Below are 27,706 nucleotides of genomic sequence, written 5' to 3'. Positions count from 1 at the left end.
AATTAAGGAATTTGTTGGAGCGGAATCGCGTTAGTGGAAATCACCCGAAATTAATTACGTTTGGTATTAAAGGTGAATACTGTTTTATTAATTCCAATTAAAAGACCCTTTCCTAAATCTAACCATACTTCGCGAATATTTAAACGAGACCAATTAAGCTAATTAACAACGCTGTTCTAATTAAAAAATATATATTACAGCCTTTCTAATAGAAACAGGGAAATTTTAAAAATTGGTAAGAAATCGGGAAATTTTAAAAATTGGTAAGAAATCGGGAAATTTAAAAATAGGTAAAAAGATAATTTTAAGAATTAGTATGAAATCGGGGAAATTAAAAATTAGTCTTTAAAAGTCAGGGAATTTGGCGAATTTTAAAATGAGCCTAAAAAGTCGGCCAATATTAAGAATTAGTATGAAATCGGGGAATTTGAAAAAGTCAAAAAATAATTTGAAGAATTAGTATGAATATGGGAAATTTAAAAATAGGTAAAAAAAATTTAAGAATTAGTATGAAATCGGGGAATTTAAAAATAGGTCAAGAAATAATTTTAAGAATTAGTATGAAATCGGGGAATTTAAAAAATAATCCTAAAACGTCGGCAATTTTAAGAGTTAGTACGAAATCTGGGTATTTAAAAATAGGTCAAAAGTAATTTTAAGAATTAGTATGAAATCGGGGAATTTAAAAAATAATCCTAAAACGTCGGCAATTTTAAAGGTTAGTACGAAGTCGGGGTATTTAAAAATAGGTCAAAAAATAATTTTAAGAATTAGTATGAAATCGGGGAATTTAAAAATAATCCTAAAACGTCGGCAATTTTAAAGGCTAGTACGAAGTCGGGGTATTTAAAAATAGGTCAAAATAATTTTAAGAATTAGTATGAAATCGGGGAATTTAAAAATTAATCCTTAAAAGTCAGCAATTTTAAGAGTTAGTACGAAATCGGGGTATTTAAAAATAGGTAAAAAAATAATTTTTAGAATTAGTATGAAGTCGGGAAATTTCAAAATAGGTCAAAAAATAATTTCAAGAATTAGTATGAAATAGGGGAATTTAAAAATTAGTACTAGAAAGTCTTGGAAATTTTAATAACTTTTACGAAATCAGGGTATTAAAAAATAATTAATGAGATTTAATAAACACTGTTTTTACCTTGTTCTAGAATATAAGCAAATTAATGACTTTTGATAATAGTAAAGTATAACTTAAGTTAGGGAAAGTCAAGAAGACTTTGAATCCGATAATATTGTGGGAACCCTGACGAATAATAAATAATTTTAAAACAAAATTGGTTCAAATAACGAAAAAATAAAAGTAATACTTATAATTTTTGCTTAAAATTTCGTAGTGTTTTTTGTCTGCCCAAAAGTATCCTTAAAACATGTCTATACATATGCATTTCACGATTCTAAGGCCAGGGCCATAGCGAAAAAAGGGCATGAAATTTAGGACCATAAAAACGGAAGTATTTCGTGTGTAGCTCTGCAGCTGTTCCAAATATATCAGCCTAAAATCGAAGTGTTTAACTAACTAAACGTAGAAATTATACCGCTGCACGCTTACGTTGTGATTTCAATGATGTTTAAATGAAAATGTCCCAGGTAACTGCGACGCGGGTATTATTACTATCCTTAATAATAATACTGTACACCGTGATCGAACCTCTCGCCGAATTTACGTTATAATAACGGTGTCGCCGTACACCGTGTTTAAGGCGATATAGCGTGGAGTGACGCTTCGAAGCGCTTTTGAAATCTCGTAAATATCTCAACCACCGCCGTATCGTTTTGTAAGTGATACTGTTAAGACAATTTTTGGCAGCCTTCCCTTCAGTCTAGAGTTAGGTTGACCCGTCTAGGTTGTCAGCGCGGTTCGGAGGCCATTCGGGAGTGCATTAACGGAGATAGTGGCGGTATCTAGCGGGTCCGCTTTGAACTAATGGGGAATACAGCTCGTGCGCTAACCTATTATTTAGCCAGGTTTTGGGATGTGTATTTTTTGTATGTGTAATGTGTAAAAACTAGTTCGTAGAAAGAAAAAAACCTTGCGATTTTTATCTGAATGGTTTTAAAACACCGGCTTATGATATTGTTGTTATTATAGAAATTTATTATTTTTAAGCGGTTTTATATTTCCTGTAAAATCCTACATTATTAAACCTATATTACATTTTCTATAAAATCCTTTATTTTAAACCTATATTATATTTTCTATAAAATCCCATATTTTAAACCTATATTGTATTTTCTATAAAATCCGATATTTTAAACCTATATTGTATTTTCTATAAAATCCGATATTTTAAACCTATATTGTATTTTCTATAAAATCCTATATTTTAACCTATATTGTATTTTCTATAAAATCCTATATTTTAAACCTATATTGTATTTTCTATAAAATCCCATATTTTAAACCTATATTGTATTTTCTATAAAATCCCATATTTTAAACCTATATTGTATTTTCTATAAAATCCTATATTTTAAACCTATATTGTATTTTCTATAAAATCCTATATTTTAAACCTATATTGTATTTTCTATAAAATCCGATATTTTAAACCTATATTGTATTTTCTATAAAATCCTATATTTTAACCTATATTGTATTTTCTATAAAATCCTATATTTTAAACCTATATTGTATTTTCTATAAAATCCGATATTTTAAACCTATATTGTATTTTCTATAAAATCCGATATTTTAAACCTATATTGTATTTTCTATAAAATCCGATATTTTAAACCTATATTGTATTTTCTATAAAATCCGATATTTTAAACCTATATTGTATTTTCTATAAAATCCGATATTTTAAACCTATATTGTATTTTCTATAAAATCCCATATTTTAAACCTATATTGTATTTTCTATAAAATCCTATATTTTAAACCTATATTGTATTTTCTATAAAATCCCATATTTTAAACCTATATTGTATTTTCTATAAAATCCTATATTTTAAACCTATATTGTATTTTCTATAAAATCCTATATTTTAAACCTATATTGTATTTTCTATAAAATCCTATATTTTAAACCTATATTGTATTTTCTATAAAATCCTATATTTTAAACCTATATTGTATTTTCTATAAAATCCGATATTTTAAACCTATATTGTATTTTCTATAAAATCCGATATTTTAAACCTATATTACATTTTCTATAAAATCCCATATTTTAAACCTATATTGTATTTTCTATAAAATCCCATATTTTAAACCTATATTGTATTTTCTATAAAATCCTATATTTTAAACCTATATTGTATTTTCTATAAAATCCTATATTTTAAACCTATATTGTATTTTCTATAAAATCCTATATTTTAAACCTATATTGTATTTTCTATAAAATCCTATATTTTAAACCTATATTGTATTTTCTATAAAATCCTATATTTTAAACCTATATTGTATTTTCTATAAAATCCTATATTTTAAACCTATATTGTATTTTCTATAAAATCCGATATTTTAAACCTATATTGTATTTTCTATAAAATCCGATATTTTAAACCTATATTGTATTTTCTATAAAATCCGATATTTTAAACCTATATTGTATTTTCTATAAAATCCTATATTTTAACCTATATTGTATTTTCTATAAAATCCTATATTTTAAACCTATATTGTATTTTCTGTAAAATCCGATATTTTAAACCTATATTGTATTTTCTATAAAATCCTATATTTTAAACCTATATTGTATTTTCTATAAAATCCGATATTTTAAACCTATATTGTATTTTCTATAAAATCCGATATTTTAAACCTATATTGTATTTTCTATAAAATCCGATATTTTAAACCTATATTGTATTTTCTATAAAATCCTATATTTTAACCTATATTGTATTTTCTATAAAATCCTATATTTTAAACCTATATTGTATTTTCTGTAAAATCCGATATTTTAAACCTATATTGTATTTTCTATAAAATCCGATATTTTAAACCTATATTACATTTTATTGTTTTACAAATTGTTTCAATCTTCCAAAGTTCCAATCATCTGACCATGAATTATTTAATAAAAATATAAGTGAGAAAAATAGCCGAATATTTCATATATTTACGGAAAAAATATAATAAATAGCCCAATTCTTGGCAACCCTGCTTTGGATAATTACAGAAATAGCCAAAAATTATTTTACCGTATTTCCCTTGTATATTTTTTAAATGTAAATAATTTATCTAAAAAAATATGAAAACAGTTTATTTACTCAATGAAATATATACACATTTTAAAATGTTTATTGACGACAACGACTGATTTAGCATCTATACAGACGGATAGATAGATAGATAGATTCAAAGTTCCGAAGAAGTATTTTCACATGTGGTAAATTTCGTTATGGTAAAAAATAGGAAAAGTGGTAAATATTTTTCCACGAATTATTTATAGTATTTTAAAAACTGAAACCTACATTCAAGGAGTTATAACCTTTAAAGTTGATATATCCCGGTTATTTTAATGATTTTCTTGATTTCACATATTAATATACAATATTTACCATTATTTACCAGTGGTTATACACTTTTAGTTCGCCATCGATGGTGAAACTTTCATCATTTAAAACGGCGCCAAATTTTAATGTAAAAAAAACGAACAAGAGTTTGAATTTCCGGAATGTGCCAAATTTAAGCTTAAAAACTGCAAGAAATAAGTTTAATTTATGAGTATAAAACGCAAATGTAGAATGGACTGAGAAAATATTCAAATTTATTTTTTAAAAACATGCTATAACCATAAAAATATTTAAATTTCTATTGATAAATCGAAAACTTACTAAATACGTGGAAATGGTTCCGAAAAATCAGGCAGATAAAGTTTTGAAGATGTATTAAATATTTCGCAAAGTTTCATTTATTCTATAAAAATTGGGGAAATTTTTAAAAGTCCGATTTTTTTTTTAAATATGAAAGTACGTAACCATCCGCGACGTCTTGTTCGTTTTTTTTTATCTCATGGCAGAATTTCACGATTCCAGTGCCCCCTATTTGTAAGATATAGACGCCCCCTGGAGGCATTATTATACACTTTGAAAGGGGCTGTTTTTATCTCACGTATCTAGCGGGGCTTCGCAATTAATTATTGTGATCAGGTTAATGATATTAAATAGTCTGCCGTGGTATTTGTAAGCACCGAGGAGGGGGGGAGATGGTAGGGAGTTTTATTTTTTTGGACGGTTTTCTACAACTTTTTATAACAATGTAATTTGCGGTTCTGACGTTGTAATTATTATTTTTAGTTTTTTTTAGTCTTTAATTATAGAAGCTAATGTTTTTTCTGGTTTTATAGATTTAATTTTTTTTAAATCATTTAGGGTGGGGCTGTAAGGATAATATTTAATCACTTTACTCTCGAAGGTTTTTCAAAATGACTTGTTTATATTTTAAAGGGAATATTTCGATAGATTTGATAGTGTTGTTGAAAGTCTTATTAGTTGGCGCTAGAGATCGGCGTTTGAATAAGAAATTATCCAATTATTTATTTTTATTCATAACCGCAAATTATCCAAATAATATACGAAAAAACCGATTATTTTTGCATGTTAAATCGTTGTTTATTCGTATATAATGTGCATAAATAACAGTTAACCAAACTTTTTATGGTTAATCAAAATTTGGTCGGTTAATTTATTCGTTCCGCCGACCTCTAGTTGGCGCTAATAATTTTGAATCGTTGTATTTAATGTAATCTAAATTGGTTTTCGTGCTTTTTGTGTCGAATTTTTTAATGTCTTAAATATTTGTTCATATATATTTTAATTTAGTAGTTTTATATCAAAGAAATATGTAATAGTTCATTCGTTTCACCGACAAAACGTTTAAATTGGCGCCATCTAATATGACTTTAAAATCGAACAGCGAATTGATTCCCTCTAAATTCGTCAAAATCCCGTACACCTAGGAGCAACAAACACCACCCCCTAGCGTGCACTCTCTAGAGAAAATTGATTTTTAAATCTTGAATTCCACTTTGTAAATTCCGAAATCAGGTACAAAATCGCGAAAATCAGCTTCCAAATAAACCGAGAAATCGACACGAAAATCATCCTCTGAAGTCTCAAAATCGTTCCCGTATTTTGAACCTACTTTGATATTCGAAATCCCTTACGCAAAATTGGCGAGTTTTCTACGGTTTTCTGGAGACATCAATATATTCTTGACTTTCTTAGTATATTTTTACAAATAATTTTCTATTCAGTTTAGTAAATAAATCAAGTTTTAAACTGCTTGAAAATATTGAGGTTACGATATTTTTCAAATTCCCTTCCATTTTTTCCATAAATTAAATATGTTTAATGTAATTATTACTTTTCCAATTATCCCATTTTATTGAAAATTTATTCGTAAATTTTGAAATTCAATATCTTTTAAATTATCGCTGGTATAATTAAGCCGTAAAATTATGCAGGCACGCTTACAGACTAAATTACAAATATTGCTCAATAAACCCGTTTTAAGCGAATTTTATAATTTCACAATTATTTACCACCTCCCCTCTCCGGCCCTGAAAAATTAAAGTAATTTTAATTTGGGGAAACAAATCCACGTATAAACGTAGCTCCAATTAAAAATGTTGTTAAATTAGGTAGGGTTTTTTTTTCGTAAAACACCAACTTACGATACGCTCACCTGTTAAAGCGATAGTGGTTTCTCGGGCAGTACTTCGGTGGCTCAATAGATGTAGTTGTCGCAAGGTGAGTCGGATTGAGTGTGTTATGTCCGATATTAGAAATATATTTAATTTAAATAAATAGAAATAAAATACATTCTTGAAAGAACTTTAATCAATAATTTAAGTGGTTTTATGTAAAAACTACAACCAAAAGCTCAATACGAAGAAAAAATGGTAGTAATTATGGTATTTTCCTACCAAATATAGATATTTAATTCTCTCTTTAGTACAAAGAATTAGAAAATGGTAGTAACGATGACATATTTCCTACCAAATCTAGATAATCCATTCTTTAGTAGAGACAATGGCAGTAAAGATGGTATTTTTACTACCAAATCTAGATGATTACTACCATTTTATCTACTAAAGAATTAATCATCTAGATTTGGTAGGAAAAATACAATCTTTACTACCATTTTATCTACTATAGAATTAAAGATGGTGTTTTTACTACCAAATCTAGATGATTAATTCTTTAGTAGATAAAATGGTAGTAACGATTGTATTTTTCCTACCAAATCTAGATACTTAATTCACTCTTTAGTAATAAAAATAGAAAATGGTAGTAACGATGGTATTTTTACTACCAAATCTAGATAATTCATTCTTTAGTAGATAAAATGGTAGTAAAGATTGTATCTTTCCTTCCAAATCTAGATACTTAATTCACTCTTTAGTAGATAAAAAATATATAATAATAGTAACGATGATATTTTTACTAAAAAATCTAGATGATTAATTCATAAGTAGATAAAATGGTAGTAAAGATTGTATTTTTCCTACCAAATCTAGATGATTAATTCTTAAGTAGATAAATGGTAGTAAAGATTGTATTTTTCCTACCAAATATATTTAATTCATTCTTTAGTAGATAAAATGGTTATAACGATGGTATCTTTCCTTACAAATCTAGATATTTAATCCTCTCGTTTGTTAAACAAAATTGAAAATGGTAGTAACGATGGTATTTTTCCTACCAAATCTAGATACTTAATTCGCTCTTTGGTAAAAAATATATTAAATGGTAGCAACGATGGAATTTTTCCTACCAAATCGAAATACTTAATTCGCTATTTAGTAAAGAAATAGAAAATGGTAGTAACGACGGTATTTTTGCTACCAAATCTAGATACTAGCCAACGCCAGGGATGAAAGTTCGGAAGAGGTGAAGTGCGCCGTGGTGTTTCCGGGGCAGGCGAAGGAGGAAGTGGTGGGGCAGGCCGTCAGCAGGGCAGAAGAGAACGCCCAGGCGCCCGCCCACCCTACGCCCAAGCTAGAGACGACGGAGGCGCCCCGAGGCCTCACCAGCGTCTGCAATGGCGCCCGAACGCAGCCCAGGCCGCCCACCGCCGCCAGCGCCCCCGCTGCGGGACACCTGAGTGACGTCAGCAGCCAGAGCAGTTCCGGAAGGGGTTATATGGTGAGTGCCCACATTCCATTCTCATTTTGGGGATCTCTGCTTTCCATCATCGCCGATTTACATCAGTTCTTACAAAAACAAACACGATTTCATGCAATTTTATTTCAATCGAGGTATTTTTTTAAATAGTCGTTGATTTAAATCAGTGTTTAAATAATCCCGTTGATTTAAATCGCAGTATGTTTACATAATCCCGTTAATTTAAATCGCAGTATGTTTACATAATCCCGTATGTTTACATAATCGCGTTGATTTAAATCGTAGTATGTTTACATAATCCCGTTGATTTAAATCGCAGTATGTTTACATAATCCCGTTGATTTAAATCGCAGTATGTTTACATAATCCCGTTGATTTAAATCGCAGTATGTTTACATAATCCCGTTGATTTAAATCGCAGTATGTTTACATAATCCCGTTGATTTAAATCGCAGTATGTTTACATAATCCCGTTGATTTAAATCGCAGTATGTTTACATAATCCCGTTGATTTAAATCGCAGTATGTTTACATAATCCCGTTGATTTAAATCGCAGTATGTTTACATAATCCCGTTGATTTAAATCGCAGTATGTTTACATAATCCCGTTGATTTAAATCGCAGTATGTTTACATAATCCCGTTGATTTAAATCGCAGTATGTTTACATAATCCCGTTGATTTAAATCGCAGTATGTTTACATAATCCCGTTGATTTAAATCGCAGTATGTTTACATAATCCCGTTGATTTAAATCGCAGTATGTTTACATAATCCCGTTGATTTAAATCGCAGTATGTTTACATAATCCCGTTGATTTAAATCGCAGTATGTTTACATAATTCCGTATGTTTACATAATCCCGTTGATTTAAATCGCAGTATGTTTACAAAATCCCGTATGTTTACATAATCCCGTTGATTTAAATTGCAGTATGTTTAAATAATCGCTTTGATTTAAATTGCAGTATGTTTAAATAATCGCTTTGATTTAAATTGCAGTATGTTTAAATAATCGCTTTGATTTAAATCGCAGTATGTTTACATAATCCCGTAAATTTAAATCAACAAGCTAGTTGAATGTGCAATGAACGCGGTAGGCTAGAACAAGTGGTTAATGAAATTCCTTTTTTGGTGTGGCAGAAGTTTGGATTTTGAAATAAATCGCTTGTTTTATATACAGGGTGCTTCAAAAGGTTGTGCACAAATTTGAAGGAGTTGTAGGGGGCGAGTAGAGAAGTATGCCTGTTGTTGTCCCATTTTCCTACGATGATTTAAAAGAGCGCCAGAGTGCTTCAAAGTGTGGCCTACTAGCCCCTGGAAGTAGGCTGCAACGAGCGCAAAACCAAGCAGCAGGGAAATGCGAACATGAAGGTTTGGGTTCGTGTGATAAGTAAAAATGACGAGGTAACCAGAGTAATAAAGTAAACTTAAACAGTATTTAAAGTCTCTGCTGCTTGGTTTTGCGCTCGTTGCAGACTACTTCCAGGGGCTAGTAGGGCACACTTTGAAGCTCTCTGGCGCTCTTTTCCCTCATCGTAGGAAAAAGGGGAAAAAACAGGCATACTTCTCAACTCACCCCCTACAACTCCTTCAAATTTTTGCATAACCTTTTGAAACACCCTATATAGCGCCATCTATAACAATAAAATCTAACTAGAAGCCTTTAATTCGTCTTGGAATTTGGCATACGATAAAAAGTGCTTCTTGCCCGTAGCAATTTATCGGCGCTTGTATGTCACTAGTGCTACCAAAATCACCGAATCTTTTTGTTCTATTATGACAAAGAGGCTAAGATTACCCCTTTGTTTTGTATGTTTTATTTACGCAAATTACTATGTTTAGATTAACAAATTGTTGTCGCCCTAATTGCTAGGATGAAGTAGCCGGTGGTTAGATCCAAAGGACAACCCTATTGAGGTTATTTATTAACAGTTATTTTAGAATGCATTCGCAATCAGAATGTAAAGAATAAACAATGCGGGAAACCCTACGCAATCGAAATAAGGAAAACCGTGCTAATTCAATTGTTCTACCCTTATTTTCGTTCCGCTATTGGGTTACACATATGGTATACTTAACTTAACAACAATAGGTTAATTTTAATTTGTTAAATAAATTTAATGGAAATAAATTCAATGCAAATAAATGTTACTAAATTTCTAATGTTATTAAATTGTTAAATATATTTGGTAAAGCTATAGTTAATCCAAGCGTAAGTTAAAGTAGATTTTATTAATTCGTTAAATACAGTTTGTTAATATTTTATCGTTAAATACAGTTAAAGTTAATATTTTATGGTTAAATACAGTTAAAGTTAATATTTTATGGTTAAATTACGTTGATGTTAATATTTTATCGTTAAATACAGTTAAAGTTAATATTTTATCGTTAAATACAGTTTGTTAATAATTTATCGTTAAGTACATTTAAAGTTAATGTTTTATGGTTAAATACAGTTAAAGTTAATGTTTTATGGTTAAATACAGTTAAAGTTAATATTTTATGGTCAAATTCCGTTAAAGTTAATATTTTATCGTTAAATTCCGTTAAAGTTAATATTTTATCGTTAAATACCGTTAAAGATAATATTTTATAGTAAAATACAGTTTAAAAGGTAATATTTTATCGTTAAATACATTTAATGAAGGTCTATTTAATCAAATAAATTTAATTCAATCCAATCGTATCTTACTTTAATTAAATCACTATTTTCTTTTAAGGGAGATAAATGATTTAAAAAAAACACTAAACTTTGAAACGCCCTATACATAAATAAATTAAGCCTTGCCATTCACATAAAAAACCAACCACGAAATTATCTCCTAAAAAGCCAACTAAATCCTATTTAATCCATCAGAAAAAAGCGCGTAAGCCAGAGGCACCGTGTTAATCTCCGAAGCTGTCCGGTTTTCCTGCCACTCTTAATCCACTCTTAATCCGTTACTAATCCCTCCGGCAATTCATCCGCTAATGGAGTTTCTTTTCTTTCGCTTTCAAACCCGCCCGGAGCTCGGGAAACGTTACAAATTATACGCCAATAATTTAATATAATCATGTTCTAGTAAAAAAATCTAAAAAGGCAAAAATGGGTTCGTGAAAATTACTGTTAAATTGAGAAATCGTGCTTGGCAGATTTGGGGAGCGTTAAAGTAATTCCAGTCCTGTTTTTTTTTCTCTGTAGGATGATTTTGTTTAAAACGGATTCTTTGAATATTGTGTTATTCGGTTTTTTTATTTAGTTTTTCTTATATCCTCCAGGTTTTTTAAATAGGTAATTTTATTTTGTACGTGAACTTGGATAAATACGTGACTGCCGTTTGTCTCGAGGGCTGGAAATGTCGTTTGTAATCAGTTTGGGCCGTTAACTCCGCTGTATTATGTTAATTAAATGTTTAAATTTGCCTTTTCACGAACTACGTACTAGCCTAAGTAACGTCGCACCGATAAGTAAGACCGTAATTGACAAAGTTTTGATTAAACGAAACTAAGCGATAACATTAATTTAGCGACACTAAGTGATAACATTAATTTAGCGAAACTAAGCGATAAAATGGATTAAGCGAAACTAAGCGATAACATTAATTTAGCGAAACTAAGCGATAACATTAATTTAGCGAAACTAAGCGATAACATTAATTTAACGACACTAAGTGATCACATTAATTTAGCGAAACTTAGCGATAAAATGGATTTAGCAAAACTAAGCGATCAAATGAATTTAGCGAAACTAAGCGATCAAATGAATTTAGCGAAACTAAGCGATCAAATGAATTTAGCGAAACTAAGCGATCAAATGAATTTATCGAAACTAAGCAATCAAATGAATTTAGCGAAACTAAGCGATCAAATGAATTTAGCGAAACTAAGCGATCATATGAATTTAGCGAAACTAAGCGATCAAATGAATTTAGCGAAACTAAGCGATCAAATGAATTTAGCGAAACTAAGCGATCAAATGAATTTAGCGAAACTAAGCGATCAAATGAATTTAGCGAAACTAAGCGATCAAATGAATTTAGCGAAACTAAGCGATCAAATGGATTAAGCGAAACTAAGCGATAAAATGGATTAAGCGAAACTAAGCGATAAAATGGATTAAGCGAAACTAAGCCATCAAATGGATTTAGCAAAACTAAGGGATCAAATTAATATAACGAAATAAGATAAAAAAAATAACGAAATAAGATTAAAAAAATAATATAACGAAATAAGATTAAAAAAATAATATAATGAAATAAGATTAAAAAAATAATATAATGAAATAAAATTAAAAAATAATATAATTAAATAAGATTAAAAAATAATATAAGATTAAAAAAATATATAACGAAACTAAAATAAAAATGTTGTCCATTATTAACTAAATATTGTGCTGAAGTCAACGCTGCGCGTCACGAACTCGCCAACCAGTTTGAGAAGAAAAAAATGATAATCGTGAATACATTTTAAGCCTTGCTCCTAAAAGTATATTTTGACTTTTTTAACCATAGTAACCGTAGCAACGCGTCATATATAAACCATTACATAAGCGTATGAATATTTATGGTCACTTTTTACCGTATTAAGTGAAAAAAAGGAACAATTTCATTGTTACACAGTAATAAAAGAAAAGTTCCTTTGAAGTAAAACGACTTTATTTTCGATGAGTCCTGAAAGTCCATTTGTATCTATTACACGCGCTAAAAGCTTGTTAACAATAGTTTCTGTAGGAGGGCGTCAGGGGTTGGGGCTAGTCTATAATTGATTGGTGTATTTCGTACGCGTCATTAATTTCCGCATCCGCCATGTGGCGCTGCCGGAGAGAGCGTGTGTGTTAACGCGGACATCTGCCGCATGGGGGCTCTGGCGTTCACGCTACGCTAATCCGCTTAATTCGATACAACATGCTAAATCTCTATTATGGGATTTTAAAAAGGGAACCCGGCTCCGCTTTTATCCGTTTAGTTTCCACCTTTCGCCGCCCGGGGGAGCTGATATACCTTTTATATATTCCCCGCTTGGGGGCGTTAGTGACGTTTTTGCGGACTAAACGAGGAAGGTCCTAACCTTTCAGATTTTTTGGGGACTTTGCCAGGAAATAGCCTAATTTCTGGTATGGTTTGTTGCTATTGTGTTTTCGTCATTCAATGACGTATTCGTATTCTCCACCCCCCGCCCCCTAGTGGCCATTTTAGATCAGCGCCATCATAGGGGAGTCATACTCTGAGTTAGGAACGAATTTCATTTGGAGTTGACACCATTGTCAATGATAGTGTGGTCCTTGGATATCTGCAAACTGATTCCCAGGAAAGAAAGGAGATTATATAGTGGTCTTCGTCGCTGTCTGTTCTAGGAATATAGAGCCATCTATCAAGTTAGGCTAGAAGTTATACTTAAAAGCATAATTTGGGAATTAAACTAATTTTAAATTAAAAATAAGAAATACACTAATGGTAAATTAAAATTAAGAAATAAACTAATGGGAAATTAAAATTAAGAAATAAACTAATGGGAAATTAAAATTAAGAAATAAACTAATGGTAAATTAAAATTAAGAAATAAACTAATGGTAAATTAAAATTAAGAAATAAACTAATGGGAAATTAAAATTAAGAAATAAACTAATGGGAAATTAAAATTAAGAAATAAACTAATGGGAAATTCAAATTAAGAAATAAACTAATGGTAAATTAAAATTAAGAAATAAACTAATGGTAAATTAAAATTAAGAAATAAACTGGTAAATTAAAATTAAGAAATAAACTAATGGTAAATTAAAATTAAGAAATAAACTAATGGTAAATTAAAATTAAGAAATAAACTGGTAAATTAAAATTAAGAAATAAACTAATGGTAAATTAAAATTAAGAAATAAACTAATGGGAAATTAAAATTAAGAAATAAACTAATGGTAAATTAAAATTAAGAAATAAACTAATGGTAAATTAAAATTAAGAAATAAACTAATGGTAAATTAAAATTAAGAAATAAACTGGTAAATTAAAATTAAGAAATAAACTAATGGTAAATTAAAATTAAGAAATAAACTAATGGTAAATTAAAATTAAGAAATAAACTAATGGTAAATTAAAATTAAGAAATAAACTGGTAAATTAAAATTAAGAAATAAACTAATGGTAAATTAAAATTAAGAAATAAACTAATGGTAAATTATAATTAAGAAATAAACTAATGGTAAATTAAAATTAAGAAATAAACTAATGGTAAATTAAAATTAAGAAATAAACTAATGGTAAATTAAAATTAAGAAATAAACTAATGGTAAATTAAAATTAAGAAATAAACTGGTAAATTAAAATTAAGAAATAAACTAATGGGAAATTAAAATTAAGAAATAAACTAATGGTAAATTAAAATTAAGAAATAAACTAATGGTAAATTAAAATTAAGAAATAAACTGGTAAATTAAAATTAAGAAATAAACTAATGGTAAATTAAAATTAAGAAATAAACTAATGGGAAATTAAAATTAAGAAATAAACTAATGGTAAATTAAAATTAAGAAATAAACTAATGGTAAATTAAAATTAAGAAATAAACTAATGGTAAATTAAAATTAAGAAATAAACTAATGGTAAATTAAAATTAAGAAATAAACTAATGGTAAATTAAAATTAAGAAATAAACCAATGGTAAATTAAAATTAAGAAATAAACTGGTAAATTAAAATTAAGAAAAAATATTATTACTATTATTTTCTGGCCAAATGTTTGGTTTGACGTATGTAGATGGCGACTTATGCGCCGGACTGTATTTTTTGTGCCTTTGGTAACAAGCCACGATACTCACCGTTTATTCATGGGCAAACGACATGGTTTATTTGTCCGATTAGGACGTCGGGGGTGGATCACTGGCGACATCTGCCGTTAGTCAGTTCAAATTTTGATTTATCTGTTCTGAGGTTTTCCGAGTGTTTTGTATCGGTGTCCGAACATTGATATGATAATCGGAGTTGTTTTGATAGTTAGTGGTGAATAATAATATTTCGTTAAATCCCCGGTGAATAATGGTTCTTAAAAGAAATATAAAATGTTTTGAAAATTTAGTTGTAGTAATTGTAGGGTTGCCACAAGTCAGGGGAAAGTCAGAATTTTAAAATGGGCCAAAAAGGTCAGGGAATTTTAAGAATTTGCAAAAAGTCAGGAAATTAAATTTTATATTGGCATTTTTTGAAGGTAATTCTACCCTAGATCTAAAGTTTTTCCAATTTTCTTAACGTTGCAATAATTTTTGTACTGAAATATAAGTTGATTTAAATTTATTAACTTCTGATTAATGTCAAATATAAAGTTCAAAATTGTCTCATTTTGGCCTTAAAAAGTCAGGGTAATCTCTTAAAATGGTCAGGGAATTTGAATCCGAAAATATTGTGGGGGAAGTGACTTAATTTTGAATCTCCATTTTACAATCGACCGAAACTGCTTTACAATACGACCGGAGTTTCCCCCCTGGTAAAGTGACGTCACTTCCAACTCCGTCGTCTACAATCTTATGGTTTAGATGATCCGTTCGTCGCGATCACGTGACTTCGTTTCCATGGTAACCTTTTCAATAGTTCAAGGTTTATACTGCCGTGCAAAGCACAAAAGCATTAACGACCAAAACCAAAATATGGAGAAAACCCGCGAAATTCAAACTTTCTTTGCCTTAAGATACCCCAACTTACTTCTTTCAAGTTTATGTAGTAGACTTGGATTGTTCAACTCAAATTATATTCTGGTACTAAACAACTTACAGGCCAAACGATATTTCAGAAATATCATAAAAAAAAATGCTTTTTAACGCGTCTTGATTTGACTTTTAAAGAAAATAAACACATTAATGCGTTTTTGGTTTTAAAATAATGCAAAAACCTAAAATAATGCGTTTTGCAACAAGTCATTTCTTTAAGAAGAAAAATTTTAAATTCGAAAATTAGTTGAAAATTGAATTTAACGTATAAAATAAGGTTAAAAAAACCAAAATCTGTAAATTGAAAATTTGGTCGTTAATGCTTTTGTGCTTTGCACGGCAGTATAAGACTTTGTTATACAAAAGCATATTAAGGAATTGTGTTGCATTAGTGACTTCTACAGACTCATCTAATCTTTGTGATTTTTATTTGTCTTTAATTGAAACACGATTTACCTTAGCACCGCATTTATGGAAAACAGGGTCGCCACACGTCAGAAAAAGATCAGGAAATACTGATAATTAGTAAAATGTCGGGGAATTAAACTATATCTTGATAATTTTAAATGTTGAAAGATTTTTTAGGATCCATGGAAACTAATAATTTAAAAAAAATTTGAACGGAGGAAACACATGGATGTAAAACTTGTTTTATTTCAATTTTTAACAAATTTTTTAAAAATTAAAAATTTGTTAAAAATTGAAATAAAACAATTTTTACATCCATGTGTTTCCTCCGTTCAAATTTTTTTTAAATTGATAATTTTACTAAAAATTTCTGACAAATTATTAATTATTATTTAGATTCTTCAAAGTTTTGCTAATTTTTTTAACGTTACAATAACCTTTATACTAAAATATAAGTTGATCTAAATTTATTAACTTCGGATAAAAATAAATATAAAAAATGGTCTAATTTTGACCTTAAAAAGTCCGGGAAAATCTTTTGAAAAGGTCAGGGAATTTGAATCTGAAAATGTTGTAGCAACCCTGTAAAAGATTAGTCTCTAAACTAATAAGGACCTGGCAGCATGACGTATATAATACGTCACCCATGCTTTTCCAATGGAAAAAAAGATTATCAGCGTGGCGGCTACAGCCAAAGGTACGGCGTGACGTCATGCTGCCAAGTCCCTATTTAATTGGATTTTCAAAATTTTATATAAATAAATAATATTAATATTATACCTTTCAGTTCATTTCATCATTACTTATCGGTTCAATTTATCATTACTTATCGGCTAATTTATCATTACGTATCGGTTAATTTCTATCCAGATTTCCGGGTTGGCTGGTTTAAATCATGGTTTAAACCAAGTGATTTTTTTAATTATTTCCAATATATTTGTACATTTTCGTACCTAAATGATTACATTTCTAAAACATTTACAAGGTGACCACATTTCCTACATTTTCAATACCTTCCTATTCACCCCTTATGTTTTCTCATGAAGTATATAACCCGTCGTGTACCCTTCTTCATCCTATAATTTTATTTATTTTATCTACGGTTTATCGATAAGAATCCTTATTTTTGCTTATGGTTTTTCCTATATTTTCATTTAATTCCTGGTCATCAAAAATGAAACTAAAACTAAAACTTTGTTCTGGTCACGTGAGACTTGTAATAATACTCATATTAATTTTTAGTTGATTTGTAATATTTATGCACGGTTAAACAAAAGCGAAAAATGGATTAAAAGTAAAATAAAGAAGTGTTTAAAAAAACCTGGTTTAAACCCAATAAACCGGTTTTTTGGGTTTTTATGAAAAAAAGTTTTTTCCAACCCTGCCAGATTTAAACCAGACAAATGATTAAGTTAATGCAATTTACATTTGGTGATTTTCAAAATTTAGTATATTTTTGTGAGTAGAAATACCTAACAAACCATAATTTACCTTATAGTTCAAACTAATCGATGAAATTTCTTAAAATATTTAAACTATCTTGATAAATTCTCGAAATACTTCATTCGTAATGCATTTTTGCCTTTAAAAAGGAAAACGTTATCACTTAGTTACTGCCAAGGAACGTTCAAAACTAAGCGATAAAAAAACGCGGCGCGCCCATTTTTGAACCACTTTTAAAAATAGTTATCATTAAATATAAAATCCAGCTCTTACTGAAAGTTTAAATATTTAATTATTTTGAAAACCGCCTAAGCTATCTCTCTCTTCAAAACCATCTAAATGAAGAACGCAACGTAATGACACAAGTTTTTATATATTTTTTAAAACCATAAAAATCAGACTCGTAAAAAAAGCCGCAGATTCACGCCGTCTCCCTTTTATTCGTTTTTGAACGTAGTCGGCTGACATTGTTTACCGTAGTAGGGCTCGCTTTTATAGAAACTGCCAACTGGTAGTGTCCAAGCGGCTATAAATATGGCGGGGGACGACAACGTCTCTTGACGGCGAAGTACCAAGGGCGAGTCAGAGTCGAGGGTTAAACGTCGAGCGAGGAGGGCGAAAATTTCGTCTCAGACTCAGACGGTCGTTGCCATGGCGACGGTTACGCGTCTAACTCCGGAAGAAAATGAAATTTTTAGGAGCGCAGCGCCATCCAACGGCGCTTTGCCGAGTTACCTAGTTTTTATCGCTATGGCCGAGGCTAAAAATGCGCCCCGATAAGGCTTTTAAAAGTAAAAAAAAGGGAATGAAGGTTTTTGAAGGTTTTTTTTATCAGATAATTTATTACGCTTAGTTTTTCTCTCGGGTACTATTTTAGTATGCTTCCGCGTCTGGTCTAAGTTCTTTTGGTTTTTTCTCCGGCGCAGAAGTCGTTTTTAAGGGATTACGTAAGGTTTTGCCAACCAAAAGCTTTCTATGATAATGCGACCCAGTTTCCGAACTTGATAGAACATCAAAGTTTTGGGGAGAATTTACGAGACGTGTTGTCAGTAAATATAGTAATGAAATCTTTAAAGGGTAACTGACATGGAAATTTTTAAATGGTTTAAAATTGCTCCGTTAAATGTTTTTGTTATTTAAGCAGTTGACGGCTCCCAAATTTCTGTATTAAGTTAATGATACAACGTTATAATTTGAAATCTTAGCTCGTGGCTCTACTCTTACAAGGAGACTACCCGAGGTGTTACACACCGATTTTGTTCAAACTCGGGGGATTGGTAGACCCTAATGTAACTTGAAAAATCCTAAAGGGATTTTATTCAATGGGCAACGGTTTTGCCATGGCAACGAAAAATGTTTTTGACAACATAAAATAACTTGGGATTTTGACCGATTTCACTGTGAAAAAAAAATTTTAAAAATTGATCCAAATGTGACCAATTTTGATTTTTTTTCGTCAATTTTTCTCTTTTTTTTTTATAATTTTGGTATTTTCATTTTTTTTTTCCAATTTTGTAAAATTTTGGAATCGGTCAAAATCCCATGTTATTTTCAATGGGAAAATTTCCATTTTATGTTGTCAAAAACATTTTTCGTTCCCATGGCAAAACCGTTGCCCATTGAATAAAATCCCTTTAGGATTTTTCAAGTTACATTAGGGTTTACCAATCCCCCGAGTTTGAACAAAATCGGTGTGTAACACCTCGGGTAGTCTCCTTGTTAGAGCTGAAACAATGCTGAAATGTTATTGGTCTGATTCTATATATTCCTAAAAAGAAATTTACTGAAATGAATTTTGAGCTTCCGATAGATTTTTTGTGATGCCATAAGTTTATAAATAAGTTAACGTATAAGGGCGTCAGACCTCGGAATATCAGACAATTAAATAGTTGACAGAAATTCAAATTTTTTAGTAAAATCAGGGAACGGTATCAGTAAAATTTACGAAGATTCAGAAAATGTTTAGTAATTTTATTTTACTAAATATGAAAATATTAAACCAATTTAGTTTCAATCGTGAAATGAGTAAAATTATACCTCTTCATGAAAGTATTTAAGTTAGCATAGAGTTGTAATTGTAATTCCTATATTTCGATTGTCTTCCCATAATGTGACAATTTTACTATATTTTCCTATTTTTCGATATCGTCGCCGTTAAAACAAAACCACGTATCTTTTCGGTGGCCTTTTTGAGAAAAAGGGGTTTTTAATTTTGCAGGGACTTGTGAAATCGCGTGTTAGGTTTTTACACGCGAGTTAATTTTATAGTTAAATAATTTCGTTTCAATATTGAATTTATGAGGATTTTAATTTAAAAATATTTTGCTAAAGGGGAATTTTTAGAGATACGTGGTTTCGCGTCATGTAGTGAAATAGGAGCTGAAAATAAGCGAGATACGTGCTTTTGCGCGAAATTAGTTGTGAATATCAAAGATACGTTTAAATGTTTTCTCGATTTAAAAAAATAATTCCAATTGCAATCTATTAATGTTTTTAATGTTATATACGTAAATTGGGGTGTAGAATCTAAATATATCAATTTTGACAAAACCACGTATCTCAAGTTACGTGGTTTTGTTTTAACGGTGACGATATATTTTTCGTACTTAACATTTTGCTTTCCATGTAGTTTTAAAGTTCGATAGAAGGTGCTCAAAACAGCCGGCCTTTTACTAAAACACTAATATCATTCTCTTTTCCGCCTGGCTGGGGTTTTAAAATGAAAATGTAATATTTATTTAATACATTTATCTAGTCACAAAATCTGTGATGTTTTCGTATTAAATGTAATATTACTATTCAACCGAAGATCCTTCAAAAACATTTATTTTCTCTTTATTAAAATTGTTCCTAGAATTTCCTATAAATTCAACTGAACCTTTCTATAATTCCCTATATTTACATAAAAATTACTCCTAGAATTTCCTTTAGAATGAATAAATTTTTCATTTAAGAAATTGCAGGGTTTTCTGTAGTCATCCTGCCAAAAAAATCAGGGAAATCGGTTTGCAAATAGTTGTACGAGCCCTGGGGTTATATTTCGACTAACTGACACACTTATGCTAGCACTTTCGCCTCGCAGCCAGGGGCCCCGAGCTCGATAGATTAATAGTTTAAACCTGCCAAGAGAAAAAGCGAAAGATGCAATATTTTATATTATTCACGTATTCTACATATAATCGCCAAAACCAAAAGTTCCCCGACATTTTTACCGCCAGGGGCCTCAAATCGGCAGCGAGAAGAGCCGGGTTCGATCCCAGCTTGAGGCACTGTGTGAAAACTCGGAACAACTCCTTCCGCGTAGAGTTTGTAAATTATCTCCCCCACTGGTCTAAGGGGTTTTCCCTCGAGTTCTTCATTTGCCCCTATCCGTAGAAACTTCAAGGTTCGTACAGAACCTGGATATCCTGGAAAACCTGGATAAGTCAGGGATATGTAAAATGGAGGTATGCTGTCAGGGATAAGTTAGGGATTTAAATAAATTCGTAGAAAGTCAGGGATAGGTCAGGGATTTTAGTTAGTCAACCGAACCCAGCATTAACAAAGAACTTTTGACCTAAAATAATTAAAAAAAATGTCAAAAAATATAACCAAAAAGGTCGTGGATATTGTCAAAAATTGGTCAGGGATAACCTGGAAAGTCAGGGATTTTATATCAGAAATTTTCGTATGAACCCTGAACTTGTCGAGGTAAACTTTAATAGTGAGTGTAGGGAGCTGTTGGCTCGCGTGGCATGAAGGGCTTGTCAACACTTCCGCCTACGCCACTTGAACTAAGGGCATTAAAAGTCGCTAGCTGATTTGGGCCTAAGGTGGTGCCTTGGATATTAGCCTAGCTGATTATTATTTACCTACATTGGAATTTTAATTGAAGCATAATTTTGATCCCTGGGTCAACTAAGCGTTTGATGGATACTTATAAAAGATTATATACTCCTGGTAAAATTAGGCTAAAACGTAGATGGTACGCAAAGCTACGTCTACAAGTTTCACTTACACGTTTTCCAACTGCTGGTTTAACCCGCTTATTAGCTCAACACATTGACAATACTTACGTGAAAAAAATAATTAACATACATAATGATAATCCATGGGTTTTTAATGAAAATACGCTTATGTCGTTTTGGCTTAAGCCTTGAACAATCCCCGCCGTCAATATTTTCCGTTCGAGGAAAAACTGTACTTTGTTGTACATAGATTTGTACTTTTTCTCAATAAGGAAGTTTTAATTATTAAAATTTTCCGTGAATGTTTGTCTTTGATATTCAATGATTAATTAATAAATTAATTCAGGGTTGAAAAAGAATCTATATATAAAAAAAAACTGAAATAGCATTTTTTTCGGGGTTTAAACCATTAAAACCAGGTTCTTTTAAAACACTGATATTACCTTAAAACTATTTTAATTCTTTTTGATTGTGCATACTGTTCTTAATTAACTAAAATTTAATTTGATTAAAAAATATATGCCCAGATAAAAAAATTAAATTTTCGGTGACAATACTTAAAGGGCTTACACTTTCTATTATCTTTAACATCTTGGTTAAAGACTTGAAAACAAATACAGGCTTAGATTCTTTCGCTGCCTAGTTGATTATTATTAGAACGTATTCAACTATAGAACAACAGTATCGCTTTAAAATGTGTTGTTTTATCTTAATTTTCACTTTTGGATATTACAAAATTATCTCCAGAAACTGAGATTTACTTTTTAGTTTCGATTAGGAATAAATATTTTGGACAAAAAGACGTTTTGTTTTAGTTTCTTAGTGTTTTTGGTCAGAAAATGTACCAATAATTAGGAATAATTTAGAGTAAATCGTAGAAAAGTTTAAGAAACTGTTGGTTTATTTAAAAAACCGGCTTTTTTAAATTTAAAAATCCAGTATGGCTAAAATTGAATGGCTATTATTAAAAAAAAATTACGTTTTTGCGCGTGACAGTACCTTTACATGGTGAGGTATAGCAGATTTACTTACCCGCTTTTATACCCTAACATGGCGGCGTATTTTCACGCGCAAAATGAATTTGAAGATCCCCTAATTGCCTATATCTAGACCTCAATACTTACGACAAAAAGTGAAGGTTAAGTTTTAGTTTTTTCAATATTTCTAATTCATTTCTCAATATTTTTTTGCCATAATACCTGGATTTCCTGGAAACGTCGGGGAATATTAAAAGTTGGTATGAAAATCAGAGAATTTCATTTTGGTTGCAAAATCTCTACTAAAATATATTCAAAAAATTGCAAATTTTGTCATAAAATATGTCAGAGAAAATCTGGAAATGTTGTTGTTTTCCAACAAGCCATTTATGAATCGGTCTGATGACGGCAGCTGGGATCAAATGTAAAACAATTTCTAAAGATTCCCGGATAAACTTGGAAAGAGCAGTGGCGTAATTAGGCCTAAGGTGGTGCCTTGGGTATTAGCCTAGCTAATTATTATTACTATTACGCCAATGGGCCCATAACTTTACTTAGTCGACTGTCTGATCGGCTGTGTTGTCATTATCACGATATTGGAAGCCAGTGACGTAAATAGGCCAACGCACCCAATCGCGAACATTGGAACGCGCAAAAATTGGACATGTCACAGAGGCCAATTTTCTTATCTCGCATTGGGGGCCAATTTTCTTATCTCGCATTGGGGGCCAATTTTCTTATCTCGCATTGGGGGCCAATTTTCTTATCTCGCATTGGGGCCCAATTTTCTTATCTCGCATTGGGGCCCAATTTTCTTATCTCGCATTGGGGCCCAATTTTCTTATCTCGCATTGGGGCCCAATTTTCTTATCTCGCATTGGGGCCCAATTTTCTTATCTCGCATTGGGGGCCAATTTTCTTATCTCGCATTGGGGGCCAATTTTCTTATCTCGCATTGGGGCCCAATTTTCTTATCTCGCATTGGGGCCCAATTTTCTTATCTCGCATTGGGGCCCAATTTTCTTATCTCGCATTGGGGCCCAATTTTCTTATCTCGCATTGGGGCCCAATTTTCTTATCTCGCATTGGGGCCCAATTTTCTTATCTCGCATTGGGGCCCAATTTTCTTATCTCGCATTGGGGCCCAATTTTCTTATCTCGCATTGGGGCCCAATTTTCTTATCTCGCATTGGGGCCCAATTTTCTTATCTCGCATTGGGGCCCAATTTTCTTATCTCGCATTGGGGCCCAATTTTCTTATCTCGCATTGGGGCCCAATTTTCTTATCTCGCATTGGGGGCCAATTTTCTTATCTCGCATTGGGGGCCAATTTTCTTATCTCGCATTGGGGGCCAATTTTCTTATCTCGCATTGGGGGCCAATTTTCTTATCTCGCATTGGGGCCCAATTTTCTTATCTCGCATTGGGGCCCAATTTTCTTATCTCGCATTGGGGCCCAATTTTCTTATCTCGCATTGGGGCCCAATTTTCTTATCTCGCATTGGGGCCCAATTTTCTTATCTCGCATTGGGGCCCAATTTTCTTATCTCGCATTGGGGCCCAATTTTCTTATCTCGCATTGGGGCCCAATTTTCTTATCTCGCATTGGGGCCCAATTTTCTTATCTCGCATTGGGGGCCCAATTTTCTTATCTCGCATTGGGGGCCAATTTTCTTATCTCGCATTGGGGCCCAATTTTCTTATCTCGCATTGGGGCCCAATTTTCTTATCTCGCATTGGGGCCCAATTTTCTTATCTCGCATTGGGGCCCAATTTTCTTATCTCGCATTGGGGCCCAATTTTCTTATCTCGCATTGGGGCCCAATTTTCTTATCTCGCATTGGGGGCCAATTTTCTTATCTCGCATTGGGGGCCAATTTTCTTATCTCGCATTGGGGCCCAATTTTCTTATCTCGCATTGGGGCCCAATTTTCTTATCTCGCATTGGGGCCCAATTTTCTTATCTCGCATTGGGGCCCAATTTTCTTATCTCGCATTGGGGCCCAATTTTCTTATCTCGCATTGGGGCCCAATTTTCTTATCTCGCATTGGGGCCCAATTTTCTTATCTCGCATTGGGGGCCAATTTTCTTATCTCGCATTGGGGCCCAATTTTCTTATCTCGCATTGGGGCCCAATTTTCTTATCTCGCATTGGGGCCCAATTTTCTTATCTCGCATTGGGGCCCAATTTTCTTATCTCGCATTGGGGCCCAATTTTCTTATCTCGCATTGGGGCCCAATTTTCTTATCTCGCATTGGGGCCCAATTTTCTTATCTCGCATTGGGGCCCAATTTTCTTATCTCGCATTGGGGCCCAATTTTCTTATCTCGCATTGGGGCCCAATTTTCTTATCTCGCATTGGGGCCCAATTTTCTTATCTCGCATTGGGGCCCAATTTTCCTAGCTACGCCACTGGGAAAAAGGATCCCATCACGGGCCCGGTCTGTGCTCATTCATCGCAATTAATGAATTGTTCGAATTATAAGCCGTCACAACTTCCCGGGGCCCGTGCAGCCTCCGGGGGCCCGTGCTTGATCAACCGAGGTGTACGTCTCCCAGGTTTCCCTCCGAAAAAGTACAGCTGTCTCCAGTAGAAACTACTCTTTTGGGGCTCGGAACTTATATTTTACCGGGGCCCGGGCCCACGCTCGGCGGCCCCGCCATCGAGTTAAAAGATATACCTAAATTTAGGTAGATGCCAACCAATCCCAAGCTCCGAACCTAGCCTAAGTATCAGCCAGTTTTTAATTCGATTTACCATTTATGCTAAATTTTGTTAATGCCAAAAGTATATGACATATCTTACGAGAGAAGCAACTATCAAGTTCTCCTTGAACTTTTAAAAATATAATTTTGTAATTGTCTGCAAAAAGCTGCATGGAGATATCGTATTTTTAGTAAATTTCAAAAAAATTTACATGGGAAAATTAAATTTTATTTTAAATTTCATCTCGTCTGCCGTTAAATTTGGATTCGGTGTATTCATCCGCCCTTCTAACTCGCCAAGAAACGTTTTTCGACGTTTTTCGACTTTGACGGATGAAGCTACAATGGCACGCAGAAATTAAGCGATAAGGATCAAAATAGATCAGCCTTGGCAACTACGGGATAAAATCTTTTGGCGCGAGGGAAGGGTCAGATAGTACAACTTTCCTAAACAATACTTATCGATTAGTCTGGTAAGTCGTGGGGAAAGTACAAACTAAGTGATAAGTTGCCCCTTCCTCTATGGTCCAATATCGGCGAGTACGAGGAAGGCGCGAAGTAGAGAAAAAGACCAGAAGAAAACTATTAAAGACAATCGTATGGCGCGAATCTGTTACGAGGATTACCCCCAGGGGGGCGCCACGGTCTCGGGTCGAACTCTTTTTAGGCGCTGTTTCCTCTATTAGCGCCGCCACGCGGCCGAAATAAAAAGCCTTCGCTCCCCGCTGGATAGGGACAATAAAAAACGAGCCGAAAACCATAAACCACGGCTTAGGGAGAGACAAATCGAAAATCTATAAGGGCAGTGGCGCGTCCAACCTGGCAGCGCCATCTAACGGGAATTGCGGCGGCGGCTGGGGAGTCGACTACGTTCGCCCACCCTGGAGGTTGCGGCGGCCTTGAAACGAGTTGTGGGGGGCGGGGGTCTGGAGGCGCGCAATAACTTTTAGCGACAGAGCCATCTAGCGGAAACGACGTTCACTTAGAAATATTACTAGGAAGGTCGGCGTTATGCCATTTTTTTTGTTTCTTCTTGTTCCGTTTTTGTGGCGTACTAACTGAAAGCGCCCTTGCCTTAACGCGTGCATTCCGTTCTTGGGTTTGCTTAGTTGCCACTGCTATAATTGCTTTGTTATTGTTTTAATTGAGGTTAAGATTGCAAATTGCTGTGGTGCTATTTTTGTTTTTTTTTTTCGACGGGTTTGACATTTGCACATTTTGCGTACGGGATTTTGAATCTCAAAGTTATTTCAGAAATCAGAAACTGATTTTTCAATTTCAGAGCACGATTTTATTCTTGATTTCTGGTTTTTTAGACGGATTTTCTAGTTAATTTAAAGATTTAACAAATCTTTTTCATTAGAGTGTGCGGAATTTCTACAAATATTTGTATAATCGACAGGGTTGCCAGAAGTATGGAAATTAGATTCTGTAAAAAGTGGAGAAATTAAGTTTATTTCGATTTATTAAAATAATAATACTTGGTCAAATAAATTTTGTTTTTGAATTTGATTTGAATTTGAAATTAAGTAAAGTATTAATAATCAGATAGGCTAACACCCATGGCACCACCTTAGGCCCAAGTCATCTAGAGACTTTTAATGCCTTTAATTCAGGTGGTCGGGTTACAATGCGTAGGAGGATGGTGGCAAGTCCTTCATGCCACGCGAGCCAACAGCTCCCTACACTCACTATTACCGTTAACCTCAACAAGTTTTTTAAACCAGTGGGGAAAGAACCGAGTGTTTCTGTTTAGTTTCTAAAATGTCCCGGTCATTTTTGAACGTCGTTTTAATATATAACCCGAAAAAGTCGCCTTTGTATTAAAGTAATAATAATAATTTATTATCGTTATCGTTAATAATAATAATAATAATAATAATAATTTATTATCGTTAATAGTTAAAAGAGTTGTACATAGGGGGGTGGGCTAAGTCACAGGTGACTTGTGAGCCCTGGTTTTTGTATATTCTGTGTAGCATAAGTAAATTAATTTTACAGCATGACAAAAGTAAAATGGGTAAAACAAATCAAATAAAAGTATATAATATTACATAGTTAAAATAATAGTGATAGGTTAACACTCGGTCATAAAATACAATTTTAATTTACGCTTAAACATGGCCTCGTTGGAATTTATATCAATTGAGTTCGCAACCCTATTAATCAATTTTATACCATTATAGAGCATAGATGTTATTTTTTTACTAGTTTTACAACGGGGACATTGCAGAAGATCATTAGAGCGGGTATTTTTAATTTTATTTACTTGTACAGTTATTTTTTATCACCATGGAAGTCTTTGTATAAGTTTATTTTAAATCTAGTAGAAATAAAGGATTAAAATCGATGTTTGTTTCCCCGCAAGCAATTTGCGAATCGCTCTGTAGTATCTCAGATTGATTTGCTGATAGGACGAATTCTACATTGGGTCAAAACTATAAATTATTCTT

The 27,706-nt window shown here is 32.2% G+C and overlaps 1 protein-coding gene across 5 annotated transcripts in view; it reads left to right on the top strand.

Moving 5' to 3' along the window:
• The window catches only part of LOC149958677 (uncharacterized), a 143,593-nt gene that overhangs the window by 83,080 nt on the left and 32,807 nt on the right, over nt 1-27,706 (top strand). For all 5 annotated transcript variants that reach the window (XM_090166026.1, XM_090166029.1, XM_090166028.1 and 2 more), the window contains exon 5: nt 7,828-8,118. In XM_090166026.1, the coding sequence (XP_090022152.1) occupies nt 7,828-8,118 (291 nt within the window). The remainder of the gene's footprint in view (nt 1-7,827; nt 8,119-27,706) is intronic.

The sequence above is a fragment of the Leiobunum rupestre genome, chromosome 2, assembly GCF_980474605.1.
Source record: "Leiobunum rupestre chromosome 2, qqLeiRupe1.1.hap1, whole genome shotgun sequence".
Classification (NCBI taxonomy): Eukaryota; Metazoa; Arthropoda; class Arachnida; order Opiliones; family Sclerosomatidae; genus Leiobunum; species Leiobunum rupestre.
Note: the sequence above shows the minus strand (reverse complement) of the source record. Positions and strands in the feature narration are given on the sequence as shown.